Source organism: Ceratotherium simum, chromosome 38, assembly GCF_057802395.1.
Source record: "Ceratotherium simum simum isolate JZ-2026a chromosome 38, ASM5780239v1, whole genome shotgun sequence".
Classification (NCBI taxonomy): Eukaryota; Metazoa; Chordata; class Mammalia; order Perissodactyla; family Rhinocerotidae; genus Ceratotherium; species Ceratotherium simum.
In genome coordinates this window covers 14,925,859-14,953,104 of record NC_141937.1, presented here as the reverse complement: position 1 = coordinate 14,953,104, position 27,246 = coordinate 14,925,859, and the positions used below count along the sequence as shown (strand labels likewise).

The following is a 27,246-nucleotide window of genomic DNA, read 5'->3' as shown; positions in this document are numbered from 1 at the left end:
TGGCCAATTTTTTCAGAAGTAGGTGGCCAGGTCCTTCTTCCTAGTCTGTCTTTTTTTTTCTTTTCTTCCCCAAAGCCCCAGTAGATAGTTGTATGTCATAGTTGCACATCCTTCTAGTTGCTGTATGTGGGACGCCACCTCAGCATGGCGGGAGAAGCAGTGCGTTGGTGCGCGCCCAGATCTGAACCTGGGCCGCCAGCAGCGGAGCGCACGCACTTAACCGCTAAGCCATGGGCCCCCCCTCCGCCCCAGTCTGTCTTAGTCTGGAAGCTCCACTAAAACCTGTCCACCATGGGTGACCCTGCTGGTGTTTGAAATACCCGTGGCATAGCTTTCAGCATCACAGCAACATGCAGTCCTCACAGTGTGACAACTGACAGATGGGTGGTGTTGTTTCTGACCAGGAAATGAACCTGGGCCATGGCGGTGAGTGTGCTGGATCTTAACCGCTAGACCACCATCGCTGGCTTAGCTTATTATAGGAACCTAATCAATATATTTTGAATGAATGAGAATTGATTTTATAATTGACAGTTACATTCTTCTATGACTCTACTATTTTAAGTACCCATGCTCAGGCCTAGTAAAAGTTCCTACCTGAGTAAAATGATCACTCTGGAGATTTGCCCTGGACGTGGTCTTATTCCCTACCTGCCTTTGCTTTCTGTTGTCTCTTTATTGCATTCCCCAACTTTCTCTTTAGTCTAGTCCTTTCTGGTTTTCAGTCTCAGATAACCATCTTTTCCAACTCCTGCCCTCTCCCTCTCCTTAGGGGCTCCACTCCATTTCCGGTTTTTATGGTTGTTTACTACACTTTGGCAGAGATGATTCTGGCTACACAACTAGCGGTTGGCACAAGGTCTCTCTCTCTCAAGGGAGCCAGAAGGGTCATGAAGGGCCTGAAATCATATATTCACTGAGACATACGCTGACAGCATGCACACTGTCCAACTTAAAATTCATGCCCCATCAGGGGCTGATGCTTCCTAGAGTTGCCATGAATTATTATTTCTGCTAAATCTATGATTATCTAGTAAGTAGCACAATTAAATTGTAGGACATTTTCTCTATGGTGGTGCATTTGAATCAGACTTAACTCTGTTAAATAAACAAACAACACACGCTGTTTCTCAAACACGACTGCACAACTGACCATGCAATGCAGTAAGCTTAAAAACGTCACAAATGGGGGCTGGCCCGGTGGTGCAGCAGTTAAGTGCGCGCCCTCCGCTTTGGCGGCCCAGGGTTCGCGGGTTTGGACCCGTGCACGCACCGATGCACCACTTGTCCAGCCATGACATGGTGGCATCCCATACAAAGTAGAGGAAGATGGGCACGGATGTTAGCCCAGGGCCAATCTTCCTCAGCAAAAAGAGGAGGATTGGCATCGGATGTTAGCTCAGGGCTGATCTTTCTCACAAAAAATAAGTCACAAATGACTAAGAGGTCATCAAGGCCTAATCCCATCTCTTCCTCTAGATTTGGAGGCACCTTCATCAGTTTCCCCAGTGCAGAAAACGGGCACATAGTAGGTGTATATTTGCTGAATTAACACATCTAACCCACAATCGATATACATTCTACATCTGATTTAAAACCCTAAGGTGACTTCTTTTATATGAAATATTCACATCAGTTAAAATTGTTTCAGTTGTTACGTTTTACATGAAGAAAAATTATTAGATGGTATTTATGCTGAATTGCTAATTTGTTAAAGTGGTATTTGTGTAATCCTGTTTTAGCATTTTTCCTTAGTTTTAATATACTGGGAATCTCAAAATGGATATGGCCAGGCTCTTCTATGCCTCTGAAAAGCCTTAACCTGGCTCAACCCTAGAAGAATTCCTGTGACCTGATCTCTTATGAGCCTGAACTCTGGCTCCCTTATAGCTTCCTCCATCTTCAATGAACTAAGGTATAGACAAGCAGGCCTGGATTTTATGTGTGTATATCTCTAAAGATGGAGCAAATTCCAAAGCCATGCTCTCATCTGAGAGGCAGATTCTAGGGAGTTCCGTGTGTGTGTTTGTGTGTGTTGATGGTGGTAGAGAGGGGAGAGGCCAAGACATAATCAGCAAAACAAAAAGTATCTGAAGGTACTGATTGTAACTGAGGAAGGGCCAAGAATAAATGGAGGAGGGACTCTGACTGATTGTCTAGGATCACAAAATCTTGTGTCCGTCTTGTTTGATGACCTGCTCTGGGGTTGTATCAGTTGAGCTGAAAGGGCCAGGGGCTGAAATGGCATGAGATGACACCTCTATATTTCTATACCTCTAGTTTCAAAACTAAGGTCCCGGGGGGCATGAAACAAAATCTGTCATGAATTTGCCTTATAATCCAGTCTAGAATATACAACAATCTCTTTCCTTGGAGTAGTTTGAAGAATATCAATAATTTGGCAGAGAATACATATGAGCTATAAATTGCCCATGTGATCAAAAGTAGAAATCTCTTGCTTCTCAGTTTGTTTTCCATATATGCACTGAACCCCACCACGACAGAGCAAATGGAGTACACAAATTCAATTGCACAAAATGTAGGATTGCGTTAATGTGATGTTAATGAAAAACAGCATTTTCAGTTAGGTTTGTACTATCACATAACACAAAGAGAAAGTATATTAGAACTTATAGCACATACAGTGGACCATGCAGTAAGCTGAAAAGTGTAGCAAATGACTAAGAGGTCATCAAAGCCTAATTCCACCACTTTCCCCCAGGACATAGAACTTGGCCTGCCTTCTTTTGAGAATGGAGGCAGGGGTGAGGTCTGGAGCCAATGGCTCATCACATTATTATGTAAATGAATATTATCTTGGATTATCTTTTGAAAAATAACATATAGCAACAGAAATAACAAAAATAACTGCAGATTAAAAAATATCATGGAGTTATTGGAAAATGCCTTAAGAAATAAATCTACTGCCACTGTCAATAAGAAGTATAGGAAAGAGAAGTGCAGATTAGAGAACTTCTAAGAAGGTGTGACATCTCTGAATCGATGTGCATGGATGCCTTGGAGGCCCGTGTCAGTGCAAGTTCTAAACAGGCCACATCTCCAGATCACGTGAGGACTGTTATGCTGGAAGTTTTCCCAGCCAGAATTTTTACCTTGTGTTGCTCACGTTTCCGTTGTATTGTGTTGGCCGTTTCCTCATGGACCTGCTGAATGGTTATTTCCTCTCTCAGAGCCACCTCTGCTCTGTATAACCAGGCCCCTATGGTGCCCAGAGGTGCAGGAAGAGACTTATCAAGCTGAATATGCCAATCGAAGAGCTGAAATACAAAAGTAGAAAAATAGAATATCTCTAATACAGAAGACAATTCTTAAAATTAGCCTAAATGATTTTAGGGCCTACATAAGGTTTTAAGTTAAGGATTTCAGGTTAATTTAATAAATATCAAGTAAGTAGATATCTATGTTCTGAATCTGATGCTTTGAGGATGGGGAGGAAATTACAGTTCCAAGCGAATTTTGAGGAAATTTACAATATATCTTAGACATGGAAGGTATTATTGGGAGCTTAACCAATTTTCTTATTATGGGAATACCATAAAGAATCCACTAATTTTTAGTTTGGCTTTTTCTGAAAGGGAAGGGATGGGTTTGTTGACATGTTCAAGGATGCAGTAGTTATATACCAGCAGATGTGTATCCTTAAAAACCTTCCACAGGATGAGAACAGGCCCAGAAAAATCAGGGACATCTAGACATCTCTGGAGGAAGACAAGTATTCAGGATTCTCCTATAATAATATGATTCTCTAACCATCTTTCCATTTCTTCCACTTTACCCAATTCTCAAGCACCATTTCCTGGGAATGCCAGGTGGATGGGTTGAGGTGTTTCAAAACTAACCTACTCTTTGATAGAGTTTATGGGAAAAAAACAGATTATCAAAATAAAGAAAATAGGCTAAGTACAAGGCAAATATTCTCATTAGCGATAGAAGTTTCAGGGGTCTTTAAATCTTGGTCTTTGAGTTTGCAAAATATTAATATGAAAGTTACTGAGCAGTTTTCCTTTAGGTTCATGAAAGACTGGATAAGAAAATATGCTTAAAGAATATAAAAATGAATGTGGATATAGGAAGATTATTAACTGTTGATGAAATCTGGTTATGAAATGTGGAGAAGCTGTTGGGGCTCCGTTTTGGGGAGAGTCACCTCTTCTAAACAACCCAGAATTAAATTGTATAAAGTGAGAATTGACGCAGATGGTCTTTCAGGATTTCAATCTATCATCTGGTCAAAGGTGATATTACATGTAGGGCAGGCAAGGCACGAAAAGAGTTGTTTGCCAAGCACTGCCACTAACTTAAAGGAAAACTTGACAAGAGGGCAAAGATTCTCCCACAGGTCCTTTCCGACCTCAGACAGAGGCAGAAGGACCCAATGCAATGTCACTGCATGGAAAAAGATAATGGAAAATATTCTTGACTAAATCATGTAAGCCCTAGTGAAATTCATCAGGGGGCAGAACTTACCCTGGAGGACACTCTATCCCAGGACTGTTTTACCAGTGCTTGGTCAAGTGACAATTTACCATCTCTATGTATTGGTTGTATTAAATGTTCAATCTGTTTCCTTTTCATTTCATATTGAACTCTGAAGTGCTTAAATGACTAAAAGAGGACAAACAGCAACAATATGGCAATGAGTCAAAAAAAGCAGAAGCAAAGGAAACCACATTTCCTAAAAAACAATTCTTTATATTTGGATAACATTCAATATGTGTTGTTGATACTAATAATGACAGTCATGATACTAATAGCAGCTACCATTCATGAAATCCTGACAATGAGCCTGGCCCCATGCTAAGTCCTTTCTACCCATTATCTCCTCTGGCTTTCTCCATAACCCTGCCATATAGACACGCACTATTATTATTACCCTAAGAAGCCCAGAAGACAAGTAGTAGAGGAAAGCCTAGGATTTCTCATTTCATCTGCGTGCCAGTCCATGCTCATCAGGAAATAATAGTAAACAGGAGTATAAATCTACGCTAATAATAAAAATAATTGCTTTACCTCAAAGTACCAATGTATAAATAGAAATTTCACATATCAAAATAATACCGAATTAAAAATATCTAAATTTGTGTTTAAGTAAATCTGTATAACGAGGTTTACTTAAGGGATCCCATTTACATGATAATCCTTTGCTTTAATTTTATGGCGTTTAAATATTAAGTATTATACTATGTCTTTTGTCACAGTATGGTTAACATAAACTTGTAATATGTAGTCTTCACTGTGAGTCTAAAACTAACCTAAGAAAGTAGTCTTTTAATTAAAGTTCTGCATTTTATATTAAATTAACGTCCTAAAATATGACTCCAAGTCCAAACACGAATTGAAAATACCACTAAAATGGGCAGTTAGGTTAAAGAACATGAGAATGCCCCTGCAGAATCTAATAGATAACACATCTAAAAGAATTTCTATGTTATAGAGTAAATAAACATGTAAATTCACATGAAGAACACTGGAGGGAGGTGGTGAATAAATAAATATTTCACTACAGTTATTTTCCATCCCCTCTAACTTAATGTAATTAAAAAATACCAAAACATAAAAGCAATCTTCAATTTTATTCCACAGAATTCTATGCATGGAAAATGCACTATTGATTGATAAATAGAAACTGATGGAAAATGCTGAGGACATAATAAACCCACAGACAAAAGAAAATGCTCCCTATATTCAGATTTCAGATGGTCTCTAACCCTGTTTTTAAAGACTGATGATCATCTTTGGCTTGAAAGGAGTGTTTCTGTTTTATACTTTTCTAGTCTTTGGTTGCCTCTTATAAAATAACATCCGTACTATAAAGGTAACTTGATCACTCACAATTTATTTTTTGACAATTTATGCCAAAACCAAAACTCACTAATGGACTAAATAAGTATATTCACTCTGTTCTTGCATTTCTATTCTCAATTTACTAGTTTAAAAATTTTCTAATGGAGCTCATTCCATAAAATTGTATTTTTAGGAAAAAAAGAGTACATTGAGTTTCAAAGCAAAAAGTACATACCTATAAGCACATATTGATTGCTTTGCCAAGATCATCAAATATAATATTGGTGGCAGCATCCATCTAAATTCAGGCATGATTTATATATATGATTATATAAAATCACACACTAATGCAATAGTTAAATCTTTTATTGTCTGCCATGTTGAATCTCTCACATCATTGTACCCTTTTTTTTGTAGCAAAATGAGTGAAATATAATGTTGACTTGAATATATTATCATTTTGCCACCAAAATGCAATGCTATTTTAAATAGGGGGAAATGTCAATGCTGCATAGAATAAATCACAATTTCATGGGAAAGCCTGTTATAAGACTTTGTGTCTTGGAAGTGGAAATTGGAAGCAGAAATCCAATTAATGACAGTGTGATGAGACTGGAGGAAATGACAACAACAACAATATCCCTGGCCTCAACCTGAGTGCAGTCGTGTTACACCAGGCAGGTCACGGTAGAAACTGATCCCATTAATGGGCCCACTTCAAATATTCATGTTGAGATCTTTTATTAAATTCAGCTTATTCTCTAGTAATTTTCAATTTGGCACTGAAGTCATTTTTTGGTGGAATTTTTTGTTATGTGACATTTACAAGACCGTTAAGTCCACAAAAACAATGACTAGATGTTTGTGTTCTGGGCCGTCTACAAGACTCTGAGTTCTGGAAAAAGTCATGAAGCTTCAAAGCTTAATAGACAGTGTGGACATGTACAGTTTAAAACTACCAACTTCACCCAGAGGAAACGAAAACAGGATATTGAAGAGACGTATGTACTCTCATGTTTATTGCAACATTATTCACAATAGCCAAGATATGGAAACAACCTAAGCGCTCATTAATGGATGAATGGATAAAGATACATTGTATCTTGATACAGTACACGCAATGGAATATTATTCAGCCATGAGAAAGAAGGACATCCTGCCATTTGTGACAACACGGATGAACCTTGAGGACATTATGCTAAATGAGATGTCAGACAGAGAAAGACAAATACTGCATGATGTCACCTATATGTGGAATCTAAAAAAGCCAAACTAGTAAAAACAGAGAGTAAAATGGTGGTTATCAGGGGACAGTAGTGGGGGGACAGGACAGATGTTGTTTAAGGATATAAACTTGCAATGAATAGTAAATAAGTCCTAGAGATCTACTGCACAGTATAGTGAATATAGACAACAATATTGTATTATCATCATCAGGCTTGCTAAGAAACTAGAAATTAATTATTCCAACCACTAATAAGAAATGATAATTATCTAATGAGATAAAGGTACTAATTATCGCCACAATGGCTATCATATTATGACACACAAATGTATCAAATTTAAAAAATAAAACTACCTATTTACATAGAAATACAATTATTAAATTACAAGCAAACCTAAGATAATGCATACTATTTCTTTAAAGTCTTTTCTCATTAATTTCATTTGAAAGATTAAACATAGATTAAATGACATATATAAATCCTACTCATGAAAAGCTTTTGAAAAATTGAAATCTCTATTCCATACATTACCTGATATTTATCCTGCAAATTTGATTCTGTCATCTGTGCCCTTGTCAAATCTCTTTCAAATTGTTCTATCCAAACTTTCGCTTCCTTCAAAATTAGCCTGTCTTCTCTCTAGAAACCAGCAAACATTACAATTTTATTAGTAACTGTGCATTTTATTTCTAATTAATAACTGACTCATTCTCAAATAGACTTAATATTTAATAAGTTTCAATTGTCCCTGAAAAATTTTCCCTCTCCCTGCCATTACCCTATTTGGAGAGTAAGAAGGAAAAGCTGATTCTAGAAAAATATCTTAATTATCTTGCTGAATACTGAAATTATCTACCTCCATTTTTTTCTCAAGAAACATTAGTTCAATTAAGAAAACATGCTCAAGAAGGAATGACAGAAGTACCAAAATACTCAGAGCAATTGCTGGACTGGGAGTAGAAACAGGCCTGCAGTAGCTTCTAAATCCAAGGCCATTGGTGACCCAGAGGACTATTCTGGATGAGATTAATTTTGACTGAATTCAAGGAGTTACAGTCACAGTAACACAGGACCACTTGTGTAAATGATTATTTACAAAGACTATTCAGGGGCTGGCCCCCGTAGCCTAGTGGCTAAGTTAGGCATGCTTCTCTTCGGTGGCCTGGGGTTCGGTTCCCGGGTGCAGACACACACCACTCTTCGGCAGCCGTGCTGTGGTGGCGACCCATATACAAAACAGAGGAAGCTTGGGACAGATGTTAGCTCAGGGCAAATGTTCCTCAAGCAAAAAGAGGAAGATTGACAACAGACGTTAGCTCAGGGTGAATCTTACTCAGCAAAATAAAAAAGATCATTCAGTATTATAACATAAACTCCACATGAACTGAAAATATTTATCTTGTTCAATATGGTATTCCTAGACCCTGGCAAAATGACACCTATCAGATATTAATCAAATTATCTGTTGAATGAAAGTCTCCATGCTATCAATCACATCTCAAAAATGAAAAAAAATTGGAGATTTACATACTTGTTTCCACAAATAATAAGAACGATTCTAGAATTGATTTAGCGAAAATATCCTAATTTTTCATCAAGATTTATCTGGTAAGAATGCCAAAGTAATCATAAACATATTTAATATGAATTTTTTTGGCATTTTCAAATAGCTTTCAACTACAGCATCTCACTTGATGCCCACAGCCCTGTGACACAGATGAAATGACTGTCTGTTGACAGGTGAAGTGGCAGGGTAGAAAGAGTGCTAGCCAGAGGCAGGTGAAGGTGGTTCCAAATTCTGACTCTGGCATGTATTAGCTCTGTGACTTTGGGCATTTTAACCTCTCTACTGTTGTACCATCATGCAAGCAGTCCCCACACACCCTTTCCATGGTTTGGGGGAGAATTCGGGATAATCTGTGTAACACATCTAGTACAGAGATTGGCACACGATGCTGTCCGGATGCATATGCTCTCCCTCACTTGCTGGTCTTGCAAAGGCAACCCTGGAACATTTTCCCCTGGATAATGCCTTCTTCAGAGATCAGCTCAGACACAATCTTCTCTAGAAGGCTTTTTCTGACCCAGAAGACTGGGTTAGGGGTCTCTCTTCTATACCAGTGGTTCTCCAACTTCAGGGTGCACTAGAATCACCCAGAAGGCTTGTGAAAGCACAGATTACTGGGCACCAACCACCCTCAGGCTTTCTGGCTCAGCATATCTGGGGTGCAGGCTGAGAATTAGTATTTCTAACAAGTTTCTAGGTGAATCTGATGTTGCTGGTCTGGGGACCACATTTTGAGAACACTTGTCTATGATCCTGTGACAACCTGAGCTCAAATATTCACCTATATTGCACTATATTGTATTCTGCACTTAATTGTCTCTTTTTCCCCCATATTACAAACCCCTCATGTATCTTTTCTTCCAGCCTAACACAGTGTCTGGCACCCAGCACTACTCAATATATAATTGTGGAATAAATGATTGATTGGTAACATAGTTAATTAAAGAAAGAAATGGAACAGGAGCCCAAGACTCCAAATCTTCAGCTCTTCTCACGATGTTCTCTTCTGAATGAACATGTGAACATGATCAAGGCACACGTTTTATTACTGGTTGACTTTCACACCCATAAAAGCACTAACGACACATTCTCATGAGCTCAGAGGAACAAAATGCTCACGGTCTACCCCGAAGACATCAGAGGTCAATGTCACCACTACATGACCTCAGGGAGCATGAGACATCGCTGTGAACCTCCAAGGACAGGTGTGTCATTACCTGTTTCTCACCAATTGATATTATTTCACAAAGTCATCTGACAGAAAATAATCATGGTCTTAAAAATTACTTTATGAGTCCATTTAGTAGATGACTTTTCTAGTCAAGCAAATTGCGATAACGTAAGAAGAATGTAGCTGCTTCTACACTCGACATTCTCCTTTTTGAAAGGAAAATGAAGTACAAAACAATATTTAGACCCCCAGAACCCATTTAGTCCAGTGGCTTTTCTTCAATTGGTAACTTTCACGTGCATTCAAAGACTGGGGGTCTATTTGCCTATAGAGGACCCCCTAAATTCCAGGCAGCTGAACAGTCAGCATCCTCACTATTCTTTCTCTTTCTCTCTCTCTCTCTTTCACTTTCTTTCTCTTTTTCATTTTCTTTCACTCAAACATACACATAGGCACATTTATATGTTTTGTAGCACGTTTACATGTACATAAACTCATGCTTCACGAAGCATGAAATAAAAATTAATTTAACATTTGATATGAAATTAGTTACTTCTGATTTTTTATTCCCACATTGGCATAAAGTCTATTGTGTTGCTAGATCCTTAACCTCAAACCTAGATGAAACATAAAGACAGATGGAAAAACTGAAGTACAAGATAGCTTGAATATGGGAAAGAATTCATAATCATTAATTCCACAAACTTTTTGAGCACTTACTGCGTCATGAACTTTGCTAAACCATGTGAGCCAATACTGAGCAAAAGAGATGTGACGAAACTCAGGATTACAAGCTAACTGAATACTTACCTTTTTCAATTAATTATTTCCTGCTTAAGATTTTAAAATAAAAATAAAACTTTATTTTTATTACCCATTCACATATGAAGAAATCAAACACTGCTGTTGTGAATTCTTCCTTTGATTAGTGCTGTTAAGTGTTATTAAAAAGAAATTAATTGATGCCATCTCATAACTAAAGATTAGTGGGAAAGTCCATGAGAGTATCAGACTGTAACTAACATTTAATAACACATATGTTATTTGTTCTATTAGAAAGGAAAAGGAAATAACAGAATTAAGGTATTGAAAGAAATGTGTATATAAAAACAAATACATGCAAAGGAATGGCTAACAAACTATGGAATGTAGGATGTTTGAAAGAGGTTACTAATTCAAGATTACTTAACTCTTACCTTAAAATTTTGGATACAATTTGCAAAAGATGGGAAACCTGGAAATATTTCCTAACAATATGAAAAGATAACATACAAAAAAGTAATATAAATCAAGGACAAAAATTATATAGGAAACAAGAAAAAAAAGCCAATGGAGAAGCTTCTGTCTATAAATAGACCATAATTTTAAGGACATAGCTACTTTAAGATGTTTTCATAACTTTTCAAAGTATCAAAATGTTCGAATCCAATAAGGCAATGTAGTATTCTGGCATTTGACCTTTTTGTTTTAAGTTTTGGCAATATTTATACTTTATAAACATGTCTTGGAATATTAAACACTTTAAAAGGAGAATGATGTAAAGAAGAAATATATGGACTCATATTTTTTTCTCTATAAATACACTCATAATGTGCATCTCTGTATCCTTATGACAATTAAGACTGTGCTGTGCTTCTAAAAGCAGTCAAGAATGTTTGTTGAAATGTGAGAAGGAATGAGTGAATAAATAACTGAAAGTTTAATAGGAGAGAGAGATGAGCCAATAGGCCTATTTTATTAATTTATGATTGAGTGCTAAGTATGCAAGGAATACTTTTAGGGAAAAAGTTCTTCACCAGGTTATTTATTATTTATCTATTTCCAATAAGAAAGTTAGAGTTAAAATGGTATCTATAAAATATCTAATTTAAGTAAACTCAAAAAGGGGATATAGAAATCAAATACACCAAAAAATAGAAACCTGGTAGATATGTTGATGCCAAGATTTTTAAAAATGAATTAAAAGTACTATTTACTAAGACTTGAGTAGACAAATGCTGAATATTTTAAGGTGATAGCATTAATAGCTCTGATACATGTAGTGTATAAAATCTTAAAGGTTCATTAGACAGAATTAAGGGGACATTTAGCTGTATTAAACAAATATAAGCCTTACATCATAAAAAAAATACAATTCTTTCTTTTCTTATTCAAAACATTCATTCTTAGATGATTATGCCCTACCTTACAAATGCCACATTAAAAAAAAAAAAGGGCAAAGCTTATAATACATTTTTCTCAAAATTAATTTTTGAAATAACCCTGAAGAAATCATATACATTCTCTTTTTAGGGAAGAGAGAGGGAATTTTTTTAAAAGACCAATCAGAATTTATTTTCTAGATAATGAGATTAATCTCTTAATAATAAAGCCTCTTTAGTAAAGTACGTTAACAAGCTTATGTCAGGAGTGTGTGTGTTTCAAATCTCTAAGGGTTTTTGCATTAAATTCTTGCTCATGAGTATTAATGAAAGCATCTCCTTTTGTTTCTCAGACATTTCCAGCCACAGAGTTTACTCATCTGGAGACATGATGAATGTCAGAGAAATTAAAATGGTACAAACTCAGAAACCAGATCAGAAATAAATCCAATTGGGTAATATAAAGACTTCAGATATGAAAATCATATGGAAAGCTGATTTTGTCTATGCTGTCTGGGGTAAGTCTAATACACTTTCTTACAGAATTTCTTATTCACACAGCAACATCCATGCTCAATTATATTCTCAAGACCCAGAAACCCCAAATGATTCCCAAGCACACGCCTCAATCTACGCTAGGATCAGCACAGAGAGTCTTTGCTTTTGCCTTCTGTGGTGCTTCATAGAAACCTTTACTTTGCTAACTGCAGACAAGTTACTCTGGTGGTCAACATTTATGCCTGAATCCTGGGAAGGATTAATAAAGGTTTCCTAAAAGTACAGTTTTTAAAAAACTAATGTTGTTCTATCAAATGCCAGATTAACATCATCCAATCGACTTAGGAAACACAAGTTACTGTTGTTTTGCCTAATTCTTTTATGAAGTCACTGATTCCTATTAGTGTAATACCTTTTCCTATTCGAAAACTTTGGGCTCAAGTTCCCTTGAACTTTTCCTTCCTTAAACCTTTTCTATTTAGAAAACATATTCAAAAATTTTTGTTTTTCTTGTTGCTTTTTAATATAATCTCAAACTGCTCTGAACACTCTAATGGAGACCTGAGCAATGAAGACAGAGAGATACTTTTTCACACATCTCGAAAATTCCATTTATTACTTTCCCTGATATAATTTTGCCTTATAATTAATTATAAATTCAGCAGTAAATTCACCTCTCTATAATAAAAAAATACTATTTTTAAAAAATTAGGGGAGTGGTAAGGTCTGTTGTTAAAGATTGGGAAAATAGGCATTCAAATGTGCTGGCTGGAATATAGAATGGGACAAATTTTCCTGCAGGGGAATTTGAAAAAACATTTCAAAAAAGCATTAAAAGTCTGCATGTTCTTTAGCCTAGGAGCTCCACTTCTAAGAAAGAACTGTAAAACAATGCTTTATTACAAAATTGTTCATAGAAGCATTGTTTATAACAGCAAAAAATCAGATATTTCCAACAATTAGGATTGGATAAATTATTGTATATCCATATGATGATCTGGAAAGAATGACATGGAAAGAATTTTGTATAATGTAATGGAAAAATAAAATTATAAAATTGTATGTATACTATGAATCTGTTTTTTGTTAAAATATTATATGTGTCTACATATACATAGAAAAATGTTGGGAACTAACATATTAATTTTTTCTTCTTGGTTAAGTTCTCTCTAGAAGGTCAAATACAGATAATTTTCTCTTTCTTTTTTCCAATTTTCTTTTTCTTTATTTATGACAATGAATGTATGTCATTTGAGCAGTATGAAAAATATAAATGTTATTTAAACTATTGAAAGGTTGAAAAATCTAACCACAATGAAAAATTATAACTTTTAGAAGTTTGTCTTATTTCCGTATGTTTGCTGTGAGTAGCAATTTATACAATAAAATTTAAAAGTCAAAATTAGATTTTATCAGATTGAGCAGAACTAGGGGACTCAAGATCTAGATGCACAAATGATGTGATGGATATAAAATTACTTCAATCCTCAAACTACTAAAATGGAATTTCCCAACACTGCTTTCTTTCCTCAATTATAATTTATCAGTATTCTATATCTAGCATTTATTATTACTAATGTTTTCTCTGACACATTCAGCTAACAAATCAAAGAAATCTTTTCCTCTAATCATCTCTCCAACATATCTATTCTTTACTCAGTTGCTCTATATTAAAATGCATTACAATTTAATGTTTAGAAAACAGAATGGTTAAAAATCTGAGTCACTATCATTGAGTGCATTATTAATACTTGAAGAAAAACAAGTACTTACATCATTCTCCTGCCCATCAGTGCCTGTACTGTGGACGTCAGGATAATGTTTCAGAAACTGGGCTACATAGGTCATGATAGACTTCTCATCCGGTTTATCCACATCAACATCTGGAAAAACCAAAACCAAACGTGAATGATGAAATTAGCATTAATTAGATTTTAATAATACAAGCTTTGAAATCTAAAAGATACTGTCCTAAATGCAGAAGAAAAACAGAATTAATATTTAGAGATTTTGGCGGGCAGACATATGTAGTCTGGATGATATGTGGTGGAAAATTTATGATTCAGAAAGATGACACGTTTTAACTAAGAGCTTTTAGGAAACTAGTACATTTCATTTAAATAATCTCAACATTAATTGATCAGAAATCTGAGATACTATATGGTTATTCAGACATTCTGTCTAGTTAACAAAATACAACTAATATGTAAATTTCAGAATTGGTGTGAATGAGTAGTATTAAAAATGCTTACAGCTGTGGCACTGAATGACAACTGACTGTATAGCTTGTATACTATATATGGCCAAATATAGATAAGGCTCCCTGCCCCCAACCCCCCCCCACACACACACAAGTTTTGCTTTAGAAAAGAGGGAGATGCCTTATATTCAATTCTTTAGATAAGCTCTCCATTGTGGAGCATTCTCTCTAAATTACTGTTCTTTGAACAATCAAGTACTTTTTTTTTGGTGAGGAAGATTCATCTCCGAGCTAACATCTGTTGCCAATCTTCCTCTTTTTTTGCTTGAGGAAGATTAGCCCTGAGCTAACATCTGTGCCTATCTTCTACTTTTTATATGTGGGTGGCTGCCTCAGCATGGCTGATGGGTGGTGTAGGTCTGCGCCTGGGATCCAAACCCATGTTCCTGGGTCGCTGAAGTGGAAGGCGTCAGACTTAACCACTATGCCACGGGGCCAGCCCCAACAATCAAGTACTTTGTGTGTGTGTGTGTGTGTGTGTGTGTGTGTGTGTGTGTGAGAGGAAGATCAGCCTTGAGCTAACATCCACGCCAATCCTCCCCTTTTTGTCCAGGAAGACCCGCCCTGGGCTAACATCCGTGCCCATCTTCCTCTATTTTAGATGGGACGCCGCCACAGCATGGCTTAACAAGCGGTGCATTGGTGCACACCTGGGATCCAAACCTGCAAACACTCGGTCCACCAAAGTGGAGCGCGTGCACTTAACTGCTGCGCCACCGGGCTGGCCCCTCAATCCAGTACTTTTTGAGAGAGACACACAGCCTAAAAAGATTTCAATCATTGTCATTTGAAGTTTTTAGATGTTTACCTAATAAAATCGGTAAAAATCAGGCAAAGATATTTATACAAATTTAATAATTATACATGGGGTTAAGACTGCATAAATAAAAAGTGTTGAGTGTGGTACAAAAAATGTCATTTAAATATCCCTTTTAAAGGCAATTAAAAAGTGATTACATCTTGGAGATTTCAAATATAAAATACACACCTACAGAGCAAAAAATAAAACATAACAAAAGAACATCAAAATCAAAATATAAAACCGCCCTAGTGTTCTGTAATGTTCCTTGTGATTTGAGATATAATTTCTAGGGACCATCACTTTAGGATTTAAAAAGAGCTACAACTCAAATGACTTAAAAGGAAACAAAGATAATGTATTCTGAAATTTGTTAGACAACTAAAAGGTGATTTTAGAAATGACAAGATCACTGAGGTGGAAGATGCCTGTGAACAATGAATAAAACTTTCATGAAATGTGAAACTGGAAAGACAAGCAACATTTAATACACGATTTAACATAGTATATACTTTTGAATATATGTGTAACTAAATCGTAAAATAATTGTTATAATAGATATTGGTCTATTTAATCTGTATCCCTAAAAGTTTATACATTTAAGTTGCGTAAATAACTTTTGAAAAGGGAAGTTCTCATTAGGAAAATACAGGATCACCTTATATCTGGGATAGCCTTGCATTTGGGCAACCTCAGTTTCTGATCATCAAAGAAAATATTAAGATCTTCTAATCTAGTAGGTACGAAAGAACCATTTATATCCCCTCCTATTCCACTCTAGGAAAAATTTCAGCTCTAAGGTTGAGAGCTGGGATATGTGTGTGGCTTTCCCCTTGAGGTGAGTAAGTGTATTGGATACTATTAGCTTTTTTTGTGTGCAGAAACAAGGTGGAAAGCCTTGGCCATCCTAGTGAACTAGGGGGCCCACAGCATGCTCCTCAAGCGGAAGGCGATCTCCACGCTGCCCCTCATCTCAAAAGAAACCAACAAGGGGCCTGTGGGTCTCTGTAACTTAACTCCGGAAACACAAGTGTCTCCACTTAACACTGCTTTAGAGCTAGAAAGGTTCATTCTGAAATCTTATCTTTAAAAATAACTTTCTTTTGCTGTATTTACATTTCTGCATTCATTAACAGAAATTTCCATAACTGCCAACCCAAATAAGAAATGTGACATTTGGAAAATTCACTTGTACCTTTTTATCTCAATATAACAAATGACTTATTCAGTTTATTCAAGTTTACTAAAGGCATCAAAATTGTCTTTTGAAGGCTTGAAAGAGTTAACTCCATTTCCAGAAAGTCTTAAAATTCACAGTCTTACCAAAAAGATGCCAAATAATTAGAAGGAAAAATATTAGTCAATCATTTGCATAGTTTGCCCAACTGACACGAAAACATTGGAAGGTTATCAACATTTCTAAGTATCTAATGACTGATGGTTTTAAGATATGATTTTAGATTACCAATAATCTTTTATTTCTTCCAGATTCTTTGGAGTTATGTAAATAGAGTAATTCTTTTATCCTGTGGCACCTCCTCCAGACAAACACTTTAAAACTTTCATTCTGTCCTTAAGTATATTGAGTAAGTACTATTCACCTGGCTGGTACCACCAATGCTGAAGTGCTGTTTGGAGCAATAGAGCTATATTTTCCTCCAGAATACAGTGGTAAATATTTTTCCCAAAGAAAATCAGTGCAGGATGATACTATTTCTTCCCACTTTTATCAAGTTTTCTGGCCTCTAATAGAATTTTGGAAGTCATCTGTAATTTCTGGGTTTAAGACATACAGACCTACTGAGTTGAGATATACAAGAGCCAACAATTACTCAACGGACCTTCAGGATCTAGTAATCTTGGGATCCCCAGTTCCGTTTCAGCAATCATGAAAGCCTCCTCCAGGTTTTCTCGGTTAGATCTTACTTTCAGTTTCTCCAAGTCCACTAGTTCCGGTCGAATAGCATGGATGACTGAATGAAAGGCAACCCCACTTCTCCAACTCCGCCCAAAGTCTTTTACTTCGATTGCAGTCTGCCTTAGTGTGATAAAAAAAATAAAATAACGTCACATTCTGAGTACATAATCAGCACTTTCCTCAAGGCCTCATGCAAAATCCAATCCTCTTCAGCAATGAATGATGTGCAGTTAGCTATATTGATTAACCGGTTTTGAGAAAAATTAAGCAAAACAAAATTTTTAGAGGGTAAGAAGATAAGATGTAGAAATTCTGGTTTGATACGTAGAGTTTTCTGTACTAGATTTTTCAGTAATGGAGATACACAATTTAAAGCACATTTTCAAAGGAAACCAATTTGGAGAAAAATGTCTGGCAAAACAAAAAAAGGGAAAATCATAAAATCACCGAAAGTGGCAATAATTCCTCATTGTACATTTTTTAAGCAGTACCTAGCACATTTCTAATGATAATGATAAACAGTACTGTGTTGTATATGCACAGGTTATAACAGACATATAATAGACATTATCTAATGTGTCTGAATTATATCAAATGCATTAGAAGGAACATATATAAATGGATGTGATCACATCTCTAAAGCAGTCACGAAGGAGTCTATACTGCACATAAGTCCAGACAATGATTCCAGTTATCCCACCAATCAAACTGTTTCTTAAACTCTTTTTGGAATTGCCTTGAGGGCAATGCCCTGGAGGCAAATCTTTGTTCTTTGGTGGTGGGTTTGATTACTTCAAAGCCAGTTATGATAATTCTGAAAGTGATTCAAGTTGGCAATAATATTTTGCTGTGGAAAACACAAGGGAGGCAAGTTCACAGCGAGTAATTTTTTCTACGTGTAACTTATCAACCATAAAGGCAATTCCCAAAAGAGAGTTGCAAAGATGTCTTTGAGCAATGGTAGCATCCCTTGATTAAGTCTAGAGCCATTAAAAGTGATCATTTAATTAGGTAGCATTCAGTGGATAAAATATCCTGGTAGTTTCTTTTTAAAAAATTAGTCTTGGGCCGGCCCGGTGGCGCAAGCAGTTAAGTGCTTGCACCCCCCTTGGGCGGCCTGGGGTTCGCAGGTTCGGATACTGGGCGCGCACCAACACACCACTTGTCAAGCCTTGCTGTGGGAGCGTCCCATGTAAAGTAGAGGAAGGTGGGCACAGATATTAGCCCAGGGCCAATCTTCCTTAGCAAAAAGAGGAGGATTGGCAACAGATGTTAGCTCAGGGCTGAATTTCCCACACACACACACACACACACAAAAACTAGTCTCATTACAGTTGTTTCTAAATAAAGCAGAAATAACATCACTCAATTCTTTTTTTCTATATTCTCAAAATTTCCCTGAACTGTAAGATACAATATATCTGACTGATATACTGACTAACATAAAAAGTTGGTAAATGCCCTTAAATTTTATCTCAGTAAATTTAAGTCTCACTTTAAATCATGTTTTATCAATGTACATTCAGTATGCATAAAATATGTTGTCCTAAAAACAGCATCATTGGATCTAATCATTGGCCTCATAAATAAATATTCAAAAAACAATTTTGTAAGATTCCAGTATGTGTAATCTCGAATCTTCTCTTAGTTCTTTTAGAGCTTCTGTCTCTGGTAGTGCAGATACAATTTTTTTCAGCCGATGTCTGACATACTGTCAAATGTCCATCTAGGTTGAGCAGTGTTCTTGTTATTCATTCAGTTGTACAAATATCTCTTGCTTCATCTTACTTTTCTACCTATATTTTCCTTTTGCCCATACTTCCTCATTTGAAAATGTTTTTGTATTCACAGTCTCTTAAGCTACCTCAAATTATTTTTTAACAAAATAAAGTGTGATGTAAATAAATAAATGATTATCTAATAATTATTCATCATGTAATAACATTTTCTGATTTTCTTGAACTTGTTTATCTTTTTATACATTTTCAAAAATAAATACACAAAATGTTTCCCTAAATATTTACTATGTTAGAATAATTAAAAATGTCTCAGTACATTTTCTTCCTCTACATTTGTTGAATACAACCACCCCTCCTCACACACATATCTATAGTGTTTCATATTAGATATAAGTAGTATGTGATATTCCTAAAAGATTTTAGTTTTAGTCCAAACCTCTCATTTAAGAATCTTCGTTACAAAATCAAAGAAAACCTAGCTACCTCACTTACAGAAGTGATACAAACTTAAAGACACTTAGATATATCACTTCAAGAAGTGATGAAGTACATTCAGTTTATAGGCATTTCTGACCTCCAAAATATTTTTACTTCAAATTGTTATGAATGGATCTGGATATAAATAACTTCATTTGTTTGGTTATATTATTAATTTTTGTCCTAAAATACAATTGTTCTTAGACATTTGAAAATAGTTATGCAAATGTCAGATATGCTATAACTTAATGCTTTCATTTCTGACAGTGTATACCGATAGTAGATAAAATTGGTAAAATAAAAACAAGAGAGAGAGAAAGAAAAGGCTTAACTCTCTTGTGTTACTGAAACAGTTTTTTTGATTTATTTCTCAAATATTTTGAAATTTTATATGAAAACAGTGAGTACACTCCAACAATTTTTCTGTGTTGACTGGATGTTTTATCTTTTCTCACCGACTTCAGTCTTGTGAGACTGACAAACCTTCAGATACAGAGTCTCAAAGATTATGCTTTTAGAAACATGTCATATACTGAAATGGGTTTAGATCCTAACGTCTTTTATCCATGTCAGGTAAGAAGTTTCTTGAAAAATACATGCTTGGATAGTCTAAAAGGCAACTTTTAGAAAAATTGTCAACAATTTGGTAGCATAATGAAATCATGTGTTCATTACAGAATGTGCATGGCAGAAAACAGTCATCTCCCCAAATCTCTACAATTTAGGAAGCTGTAAAATAAATGGATTTCATTGACGTGTTGATGGGGGGAGAACCCTCGGGTCCATGAATCTGGATATTTATACAGATAAGGAAAATAATTTCCACTAATGTTACAAATATACAAGTTGCAGGAATGACTTCTAGTTATCATAAGACCTTAGCACATCTTTGGAACCCAACACACAATGTGTGAAACAAAACTAATACAGGAAAACTCCAACAGCATTAAATTTGAGTTTACTTTGAGCTACTATAATATTAAATGAAAACCAATTTGTTTTTGGTTAATTTAATGCCGTGTGGAACAATGGACAAGAGACTATCACTTTGACATTATTACAAAGTTTTATTGCGATAGCGTCATGACAAATGTCGTAGCATTGGTCACCAGTCTCCTCCTACCCAGCCCGTTTCTTCTCCTTGCCCCGTGAGGCTACAGAAGACATTAGTAATGCCCCTTATAGATGGAATGCAAACAGCATACTAGCAATGTGGAAAGAGCTTTTTACTTCATTTATACTACAGATTCTAAAGAGCTCCAAAGCTTTGCTTTCAGAAATATTTTTGAGTGCAACTTGAATCATCAGTTGATTTTTTACCCTAAATGAGAAAACCACCAGCACACTTTAAAAGTTAAACAAAACTATATAAATTAGTAACGCTAATTACATCTTCTCTGTGTTTATTTCTCTCTCCTTATTTTTGCTCTTCGAACACTTTAAAAATAGAACTCCCTATATTTAGCACTTCAGTATTTTATGATGATAAGTACTTGTTTACAACTATTTTCCAGAAGTAGAGAATAAGATTCAGATTAGATGTAGGCATGCAAAACAAAATAGAAAGTGAATTAATTTTACGTGGTTTAAGAAAATCATACAAAAGCACAAATTCTATGTGGAGAGATCTTACCACTGACCACAAAACATTGGTCTGATCAATTTAAAACTATTGCAATTGCTATAAGAAGAAACTTTCTGAAAGTAGTCATTTTCTATCCAGTATTATCACACCAATGTACAGACAGGTAAATTTATTATGCCTAGAAGCAAATAAAACTAGAAGCAAATTCTCAGTCCATAAAGCTGGAGTTGACAAAGGAATCTACATTTCAGATAAAAGATGAGACCAAAGGAAAAGAAAAATGTTAAATAAAATTGTTAGCAAGTTTCAGGAAATAAAAACAAATATAATTATTTGAGAATGTGAATCTCAGTTCACATGATTATAAAATAGAACTCAATAGTCTTATGAAGAGAGAATCAAATTTAAACCCCTAATTTATTGTGCAAAGGTTATTTAATAGAAGCAGAAAGTTCAAACAATGGCCTAAGTAGAATTAGTCCTCATGCTACTAATCAAAGTGTAGGGATTAAACAACTTAACCGGAGCCAATCACATGACTGAAGAAGGAATTAGTTTTATTACAGCATCTTCCTAGAGTATTAGTGATGATTTCTGTTTATATTTTAATTCAAGGAAAGAGTGAAACAAGATCTGATGCAAAGCCTTTCATTCAAATGTCTCTTCAAATGTTGCACTCATTGGAAGGTGCACTCAGTAATAAATCGATAACTCAAATTATCCAACTTTTTTTCAAATGTAAAGGAACTCTTGGTACTTACTTGGCTGCTATGTACTGAACCCACTTTAATAAAGCCTTCTTAGCATTTCCTTGGATCTTGGTGGCCACTTTCCGTTTGCTTGGGGGGCTGGCAGTCTCAGAGCTGACCACGCTGTCCACAGAGGATGTGCTGCCGGACAGAGACTGTAGCTGGGGCAGGTTGCTGGTCAACTCCTCAATCTGCATCAACAGTCAGCAAAAATGGAAGAATTATCTTTGCTCTTCTTTCCGCAAATGTCTTACTTTTCTAACTAAAAATGATTTATCTTAACATCCTCAACACCACTGACAATGTAAGCTCTTAAGAGGCATGAGTGATGTCTTGCTCCTCTTTGTACTTCCCACTGCATCTAAAGCTGTGTCTTACACACCGTAGTAAACACTTGTTAAATACATGAATGAATGAATCAAATACAACCTAATGCTTATCCAAACTCATCAAATGTACAACACCAAAAGTGAACCGTGACATAAATGATGGACTTTGAATGATAATGATGTGTCAATATAGGTTTATTAATTGTAACAAATGTACTACTCTGGTTGGTTATGGGGGAGGCTACACATGTGTGGGTGCAGGGGGTATATGAGAAATCTCTGCACCTTCTGCTCAATTTTGTTTGTGAACCTAAAACTGCTCTAAAAAAAAGACTATATTTAGAAAACCAACCTGATGGCTAGAATAATTATTCTGGATGTAATGGCAAGTTCATTTCTCCCCTTCATGTCTCATAGGAGCATAGAACTACTCTCTTCCAGAGAACAAAGAAACTTTTCCTGAACTCTTTCTACACCAATATTTCATCTCCATTGTGTCTTGCCCACTTTTTTCAGATTGGGTACCTATGCTAGAGTTCTTTGGGGGAGTTCTCAGTATAACACCTTAGCAGGGAAGAAGAGGAAATCCTCCTGCTAACAAAAAACAACGTAAGTGTGAAGGTCATTTCTGCCAGCTTGAAGATCAACCCCAGAGGTATGGCAAATGAGGGCATTATTAAAATGTCCACCCCTACCTCCATCCGTGACATCATATCAACTGAAAAGGGAGCTGTGGTACAATACCTGGAAATATAGAATAATGGTCCACATCAATCCAAGAACTATTGAGGGCCGGCCATCAGCTATATCAGTGGAGTTAATGTTGACTAATTTAATCTGTTCAAAAAGAAAAACTGTACTAGTAATGCAGTATAAGATGATAGACCATTAAATTATGCAATAATTTGCACTTTTTTAGACATCAATAAAATTGGATCATGCCTATACAATGTTATAAACCAATGTTACTGCAATAAACAAAAAATTTAAAAAAAAAATTGGATCATGCCTGTGCAGTGGCACACAAAAGTAACTAGTATAAGCCATAAAAACATACAAGCACATGGTTCAGTGGAAATTTCAGGAGCATTCACTGAGTGCACACAATAAAAAAAACTATAGAGTGAATTTCAAAAACTTGTTTACAGTTGAAAAAATATGACATCATGCAAGGAATTACCAACAAAATGCCAGACAGAAAAAAAAAGGTTATTCTTTACATTTAGAAGTTGACTCAAACTTAAAAGAAACCTTGATAAGTAGTTTAAGAAGACGCACTTACTTTGAAGTTTATTACCAAATAGCATGAAACTTATGTTCTCTTTTACCTATAAAAGTCAGGAGTTAAAAATTCTAAAATTTGTACTAACCGGTGATCCTCTGTGCATAGACTGACATGAAAAACAAAGGGAGAAGATGATATACATACATAAATAATATTTCAAAATCAGCGTTATTTGTTCAAAGGGAATGAAAATGTAGGTAGTAAATTCAGAGCATAATTTGGGGAATACACTTAAATGACAAACAAAGGAAACCCAAGAAATAGTAAAATAGAAAGAGACTGTTAGGGTTCAGTTTTGGGCACTGATAACTATAAAGTACTCAGGATAGGTGTTAATCCGTCTACAGTTGGTCCCAATTATTCATTTCAATGCCTTCCCAACTATTAAAAAATTATTTCCTAAGTCCCAGCAAAATGGATTTGTATGATAAGTCTCTCTCAGTCAATCTCTATAGAATACAAATAACAACTGCTCATCATCCTTTTCATAATCCATAAAAAACTAAGAAAAAAATATAATCAAGTACTCTATATATAATCAACTTAATATAATCAAATATAATCAACTTCTAACTCAAGAATTCTTAGCCAAGATTTCATGAGGTATGTTATTAATAATAAAGTTCAGAAGTTTGTAAATGGTTTACTTTAACAAAAATTTATCAGATGCAAAATCATCCCACAAATACTTTACTCTTGAGTAATTAGTTTAAATTTACTAGTTATACATCAGAGGGGTTGTGTAAAAGCTAGCACAAAAATCACTGTAAATAATTTGAAGTACACCTATGGGATTTTTATTTCACTGGTGTTGTTCATTCATCATGTTCAGAGAAAGGAAAAAAATTGAGACCTGTCATAAATCATAAGCTTATGTCTCCACTTCTTTTAAATCTAGCACAGTGTAAAGACATAATAAATGTTTGTGAAAAATAAAAAACACTGAATTCCTTTAATCTGTTATGACAGAACCTACTGCAATCTTTATAATCATTTTGATTACTCTATTTTACAACTTTTCCAGAATTTTCTCCACATCCACTTTAGTATTCATGGACCACAAATTTATAATATATGCTAATAACCATAAGACTAATGCATTTCATAGAGGACAGATTATTTCCCTTTCCTTATATATCATTCTTTTCTAAAATGTGGTTGAATATAAGTTGAATTTCCTACCTCAACCCAGCTCTAACTGTACTATGAAGTTAACATATTCAACTTATTATAGAACTTAATGACCTTCTGCTCAAGTTGTGAAGAAAAATGTTTTTCATAATTATTTTTTCTCCTAAAAAATCTGTGTTGCATAACGGATTTATGGAGCACAGGTTTTTTTTGACCTTCACTCCCTTGCAAAATCCTATTACACTTACAATTAATTCTTCATAGCCTAGGAGGGTAGGATGGGCAATAGAGAGACATCCAAAGAGACTGAAGAATTTCCAGAAGCCAGAAAGAGGATGAGATAACACTGATGGATAAAACCAGAGCAGGACACTGGACAAGTGGTTCTCAAGTGTGATCCTCAGAGCAGCAGCAAACATATCACCTGAAAATCTGTTAAGAATTAGAACCTATAGAACCTGGGACCTCACCTTGGACCCAGTGAACCAGAAACTAAGGGAGTATAGCCCAGGAATCTGTTTTAACAAAACCTCTAGGTGAATCTGATGTAAATGAATGTTTGAGAACCCTGGATTAGACAATTGTGCTTGGCTGATGTAATGTGGAGAAGTCTGACTTTGCAAACCAGAGGCCTATAGGGACTGAATTGTGTGTCCACAAAATTTATATGTTGAAGTCCTAACCCCCAATGTGACTGTAATTGGAAACAGGGCCTTTAAGGAGGCAATTAAAGTTAAATGAGATCCCAAGGGTGGGGACCTAATCCAATAGGATTGGTGTCCTTAAAAGAAGATGAGGAGATACAGGACTCTCTTTCTCTCTCTTCATATGCACACGGAGGAAAGGTCGTGTGAGGACACAGTGAGAAAGCAGCTGTCTACAAGCCAGGAAGAGAGGAAGAAACCAACCCTGCTGGCACCTTGACCTTGGACTTTTAGGCTTTAGAACTGTGAGAAAATAGGGGTCGGCCCCATGGCTTAGCAGTTGAGTGCACGTGCTCCGCTACTGGCTGCCCGGGTTCAGATCCCGGGCGAGCACTGACGCACCGCTTGTCCAGCCATGCTGAGGCTGCGTCCCACATACAGCAACTAGAAGGATGTGCACCTATGACATACAGCTATCTACTGGGGCTTTGGGGAAAAAATGGAAAAAAAGGAGGAGGATTGGCAATAGATGTTAGCTTAGGGCTGCTATTCCTCAGCAAAAAAAAAGAGGAGGATTGGCATGGATGTGAGCTCAGGGCTGATTTTCCTCACAAAGAAACAAAAACTAAAACAAAAACTGTGAGAAAATAAATTCCTGGTGTTTAAGCCCCCCAGTCTGTGGTATTCTGTTAGGACAACCATAGCAGGCTAATATGGGGACTATATAGTGTTTCAAAAAAAATATTCGAATTATTTAGGAATAAATTTCAAAAAATTTTCAATTAAAAAGTCCAGATTACTAGCTTTTCTTGATTAATTGGAAAATCTAATGAATAGGTGCATCACCACTTTATACTGGTTGCCTTCCATAATGAGGTGTCAGGTGAATCATTCTAAACAGTAATACAGGTAGCCAACTACCTGCATTATTTAACAAATAACTTAAATAAATATTTAGATTTCAATAATAATCCAGATTACGGGCTTTTCTTGTTCAACTGGAAAACTTAGCATTGCTGTGCATTCATTTCATCGAGGTAACGATAGTTGGAACTGAGTATTTGCTTCCCTCTTCAGGGCTGGGACTGCTAGTTCTCCTATTACCATGGTAAGTCTCTAACTCGCTTCACCTTTTAGATGTCATTTCTGGATCTCATAGGAATTTAAATATATGTCCCTTCTCTGCACTATGGCAAGTTTTAGGAAAAGTGGTCAGCGGTTGGTTCCCTGTAGTACTGTTTAAAATGATCCACCTGACACCTCATCAGAGAAAGAAACTTTTGGGAAGTGATGGATCTGTCCATTAGAGTCACACTCACACAATTCTTATCAGATACTAATGTCTGCTTTTTTCAATAGCCCTGTAAACAAGCCGAAACATAAACACAATGGTAGAGTTTTCTCCAGCAACATTTGAGGAGTGTCTTCATTATCCCTTAAGTCAAGCTAAATAAGAATCCAAGGACTAAACACATTTTCTATTATCTAAAGAAAAAAATCCAAATGTAGGACAAAGTAAGTACAAAGATCAAAGACAAATTTTGAAAATATGATTGAGACATAAGTTCTTAACTGTAAAGAAGAAAACTAAATAGCAAGAGAGAGGGCACCAAAAAGTCTTCAAAAACTCATTCCTCCCCTCAGTCAATTATTCTTGAGCCTATGGCGTGAAGAAATGCAAGACAGAGTACCTCCAAACTGCATGTTTCAGGTAGATTTTTTTTTAATTAAAAGAGATTAGGGATTTGCGGGGACAGAAGGGAAATACTTCGGATTTTTTCTGAGATTCAAATACATTACTTTCTGCCCTTAGTAAATATAATATTTAAAATCTGAATTCTCCACTTTTTTTTTATTACTTAGGGTTGTTCTACGAAAATGCACCTTGTGCAAACAAGTCTTCTGTGAAAAGAAAATTCTGT

General features: G+C 35.7%; 1 protein-coding gene across 1 annotated transcript in view; it reads right to left on the bottom strand.

The window, feature by feature from the left end:
• SYNE1 (spectrin repeat containing nuclear envelope protein 1) overlaps window positions 1-27,246 on the bottom strand; it is a 452,863-nt gene that overhangs the window by 323,109 nt on the left and 102,508 nt on the right. Inside the window, exons 6-13 of the mRNA XM_087425127.1 lie at window positions 23,009-23,101; window positions 21,948-22,126; window positions 17,309-17,505; window positions 14,182-14,291; window positions 10,966-11,016; window positions 7,563-7,670; window positions 4,489-4,626; window positions 3,114-3,278 (exon numbers count right to left, since the gene is read on the bottom strand). Of these exons, the coding sequence (XP_087281253.1) occupies window positions 3,114-3,278; window positions 4,489-4,626; window positions 7,563-7,670; window positions 10,966-11,016; window positions 14,182-14,291; window positions 17,309-17,505; window positions 21,948-22,126; window positions 23,009-23,101 (1,041 nt within the window). The remainder of the gene's footprint in view (window positions 1-3,113; window positions 3,279-4,488; window positions 4,627-7,562; window positions 7,671-10,965; window positions 11,017-14,181; window positions 14,292-17,308; window positions 17,506-21,947; window positions 22,127-23,008; window positions 23,102-27,246) is intronic.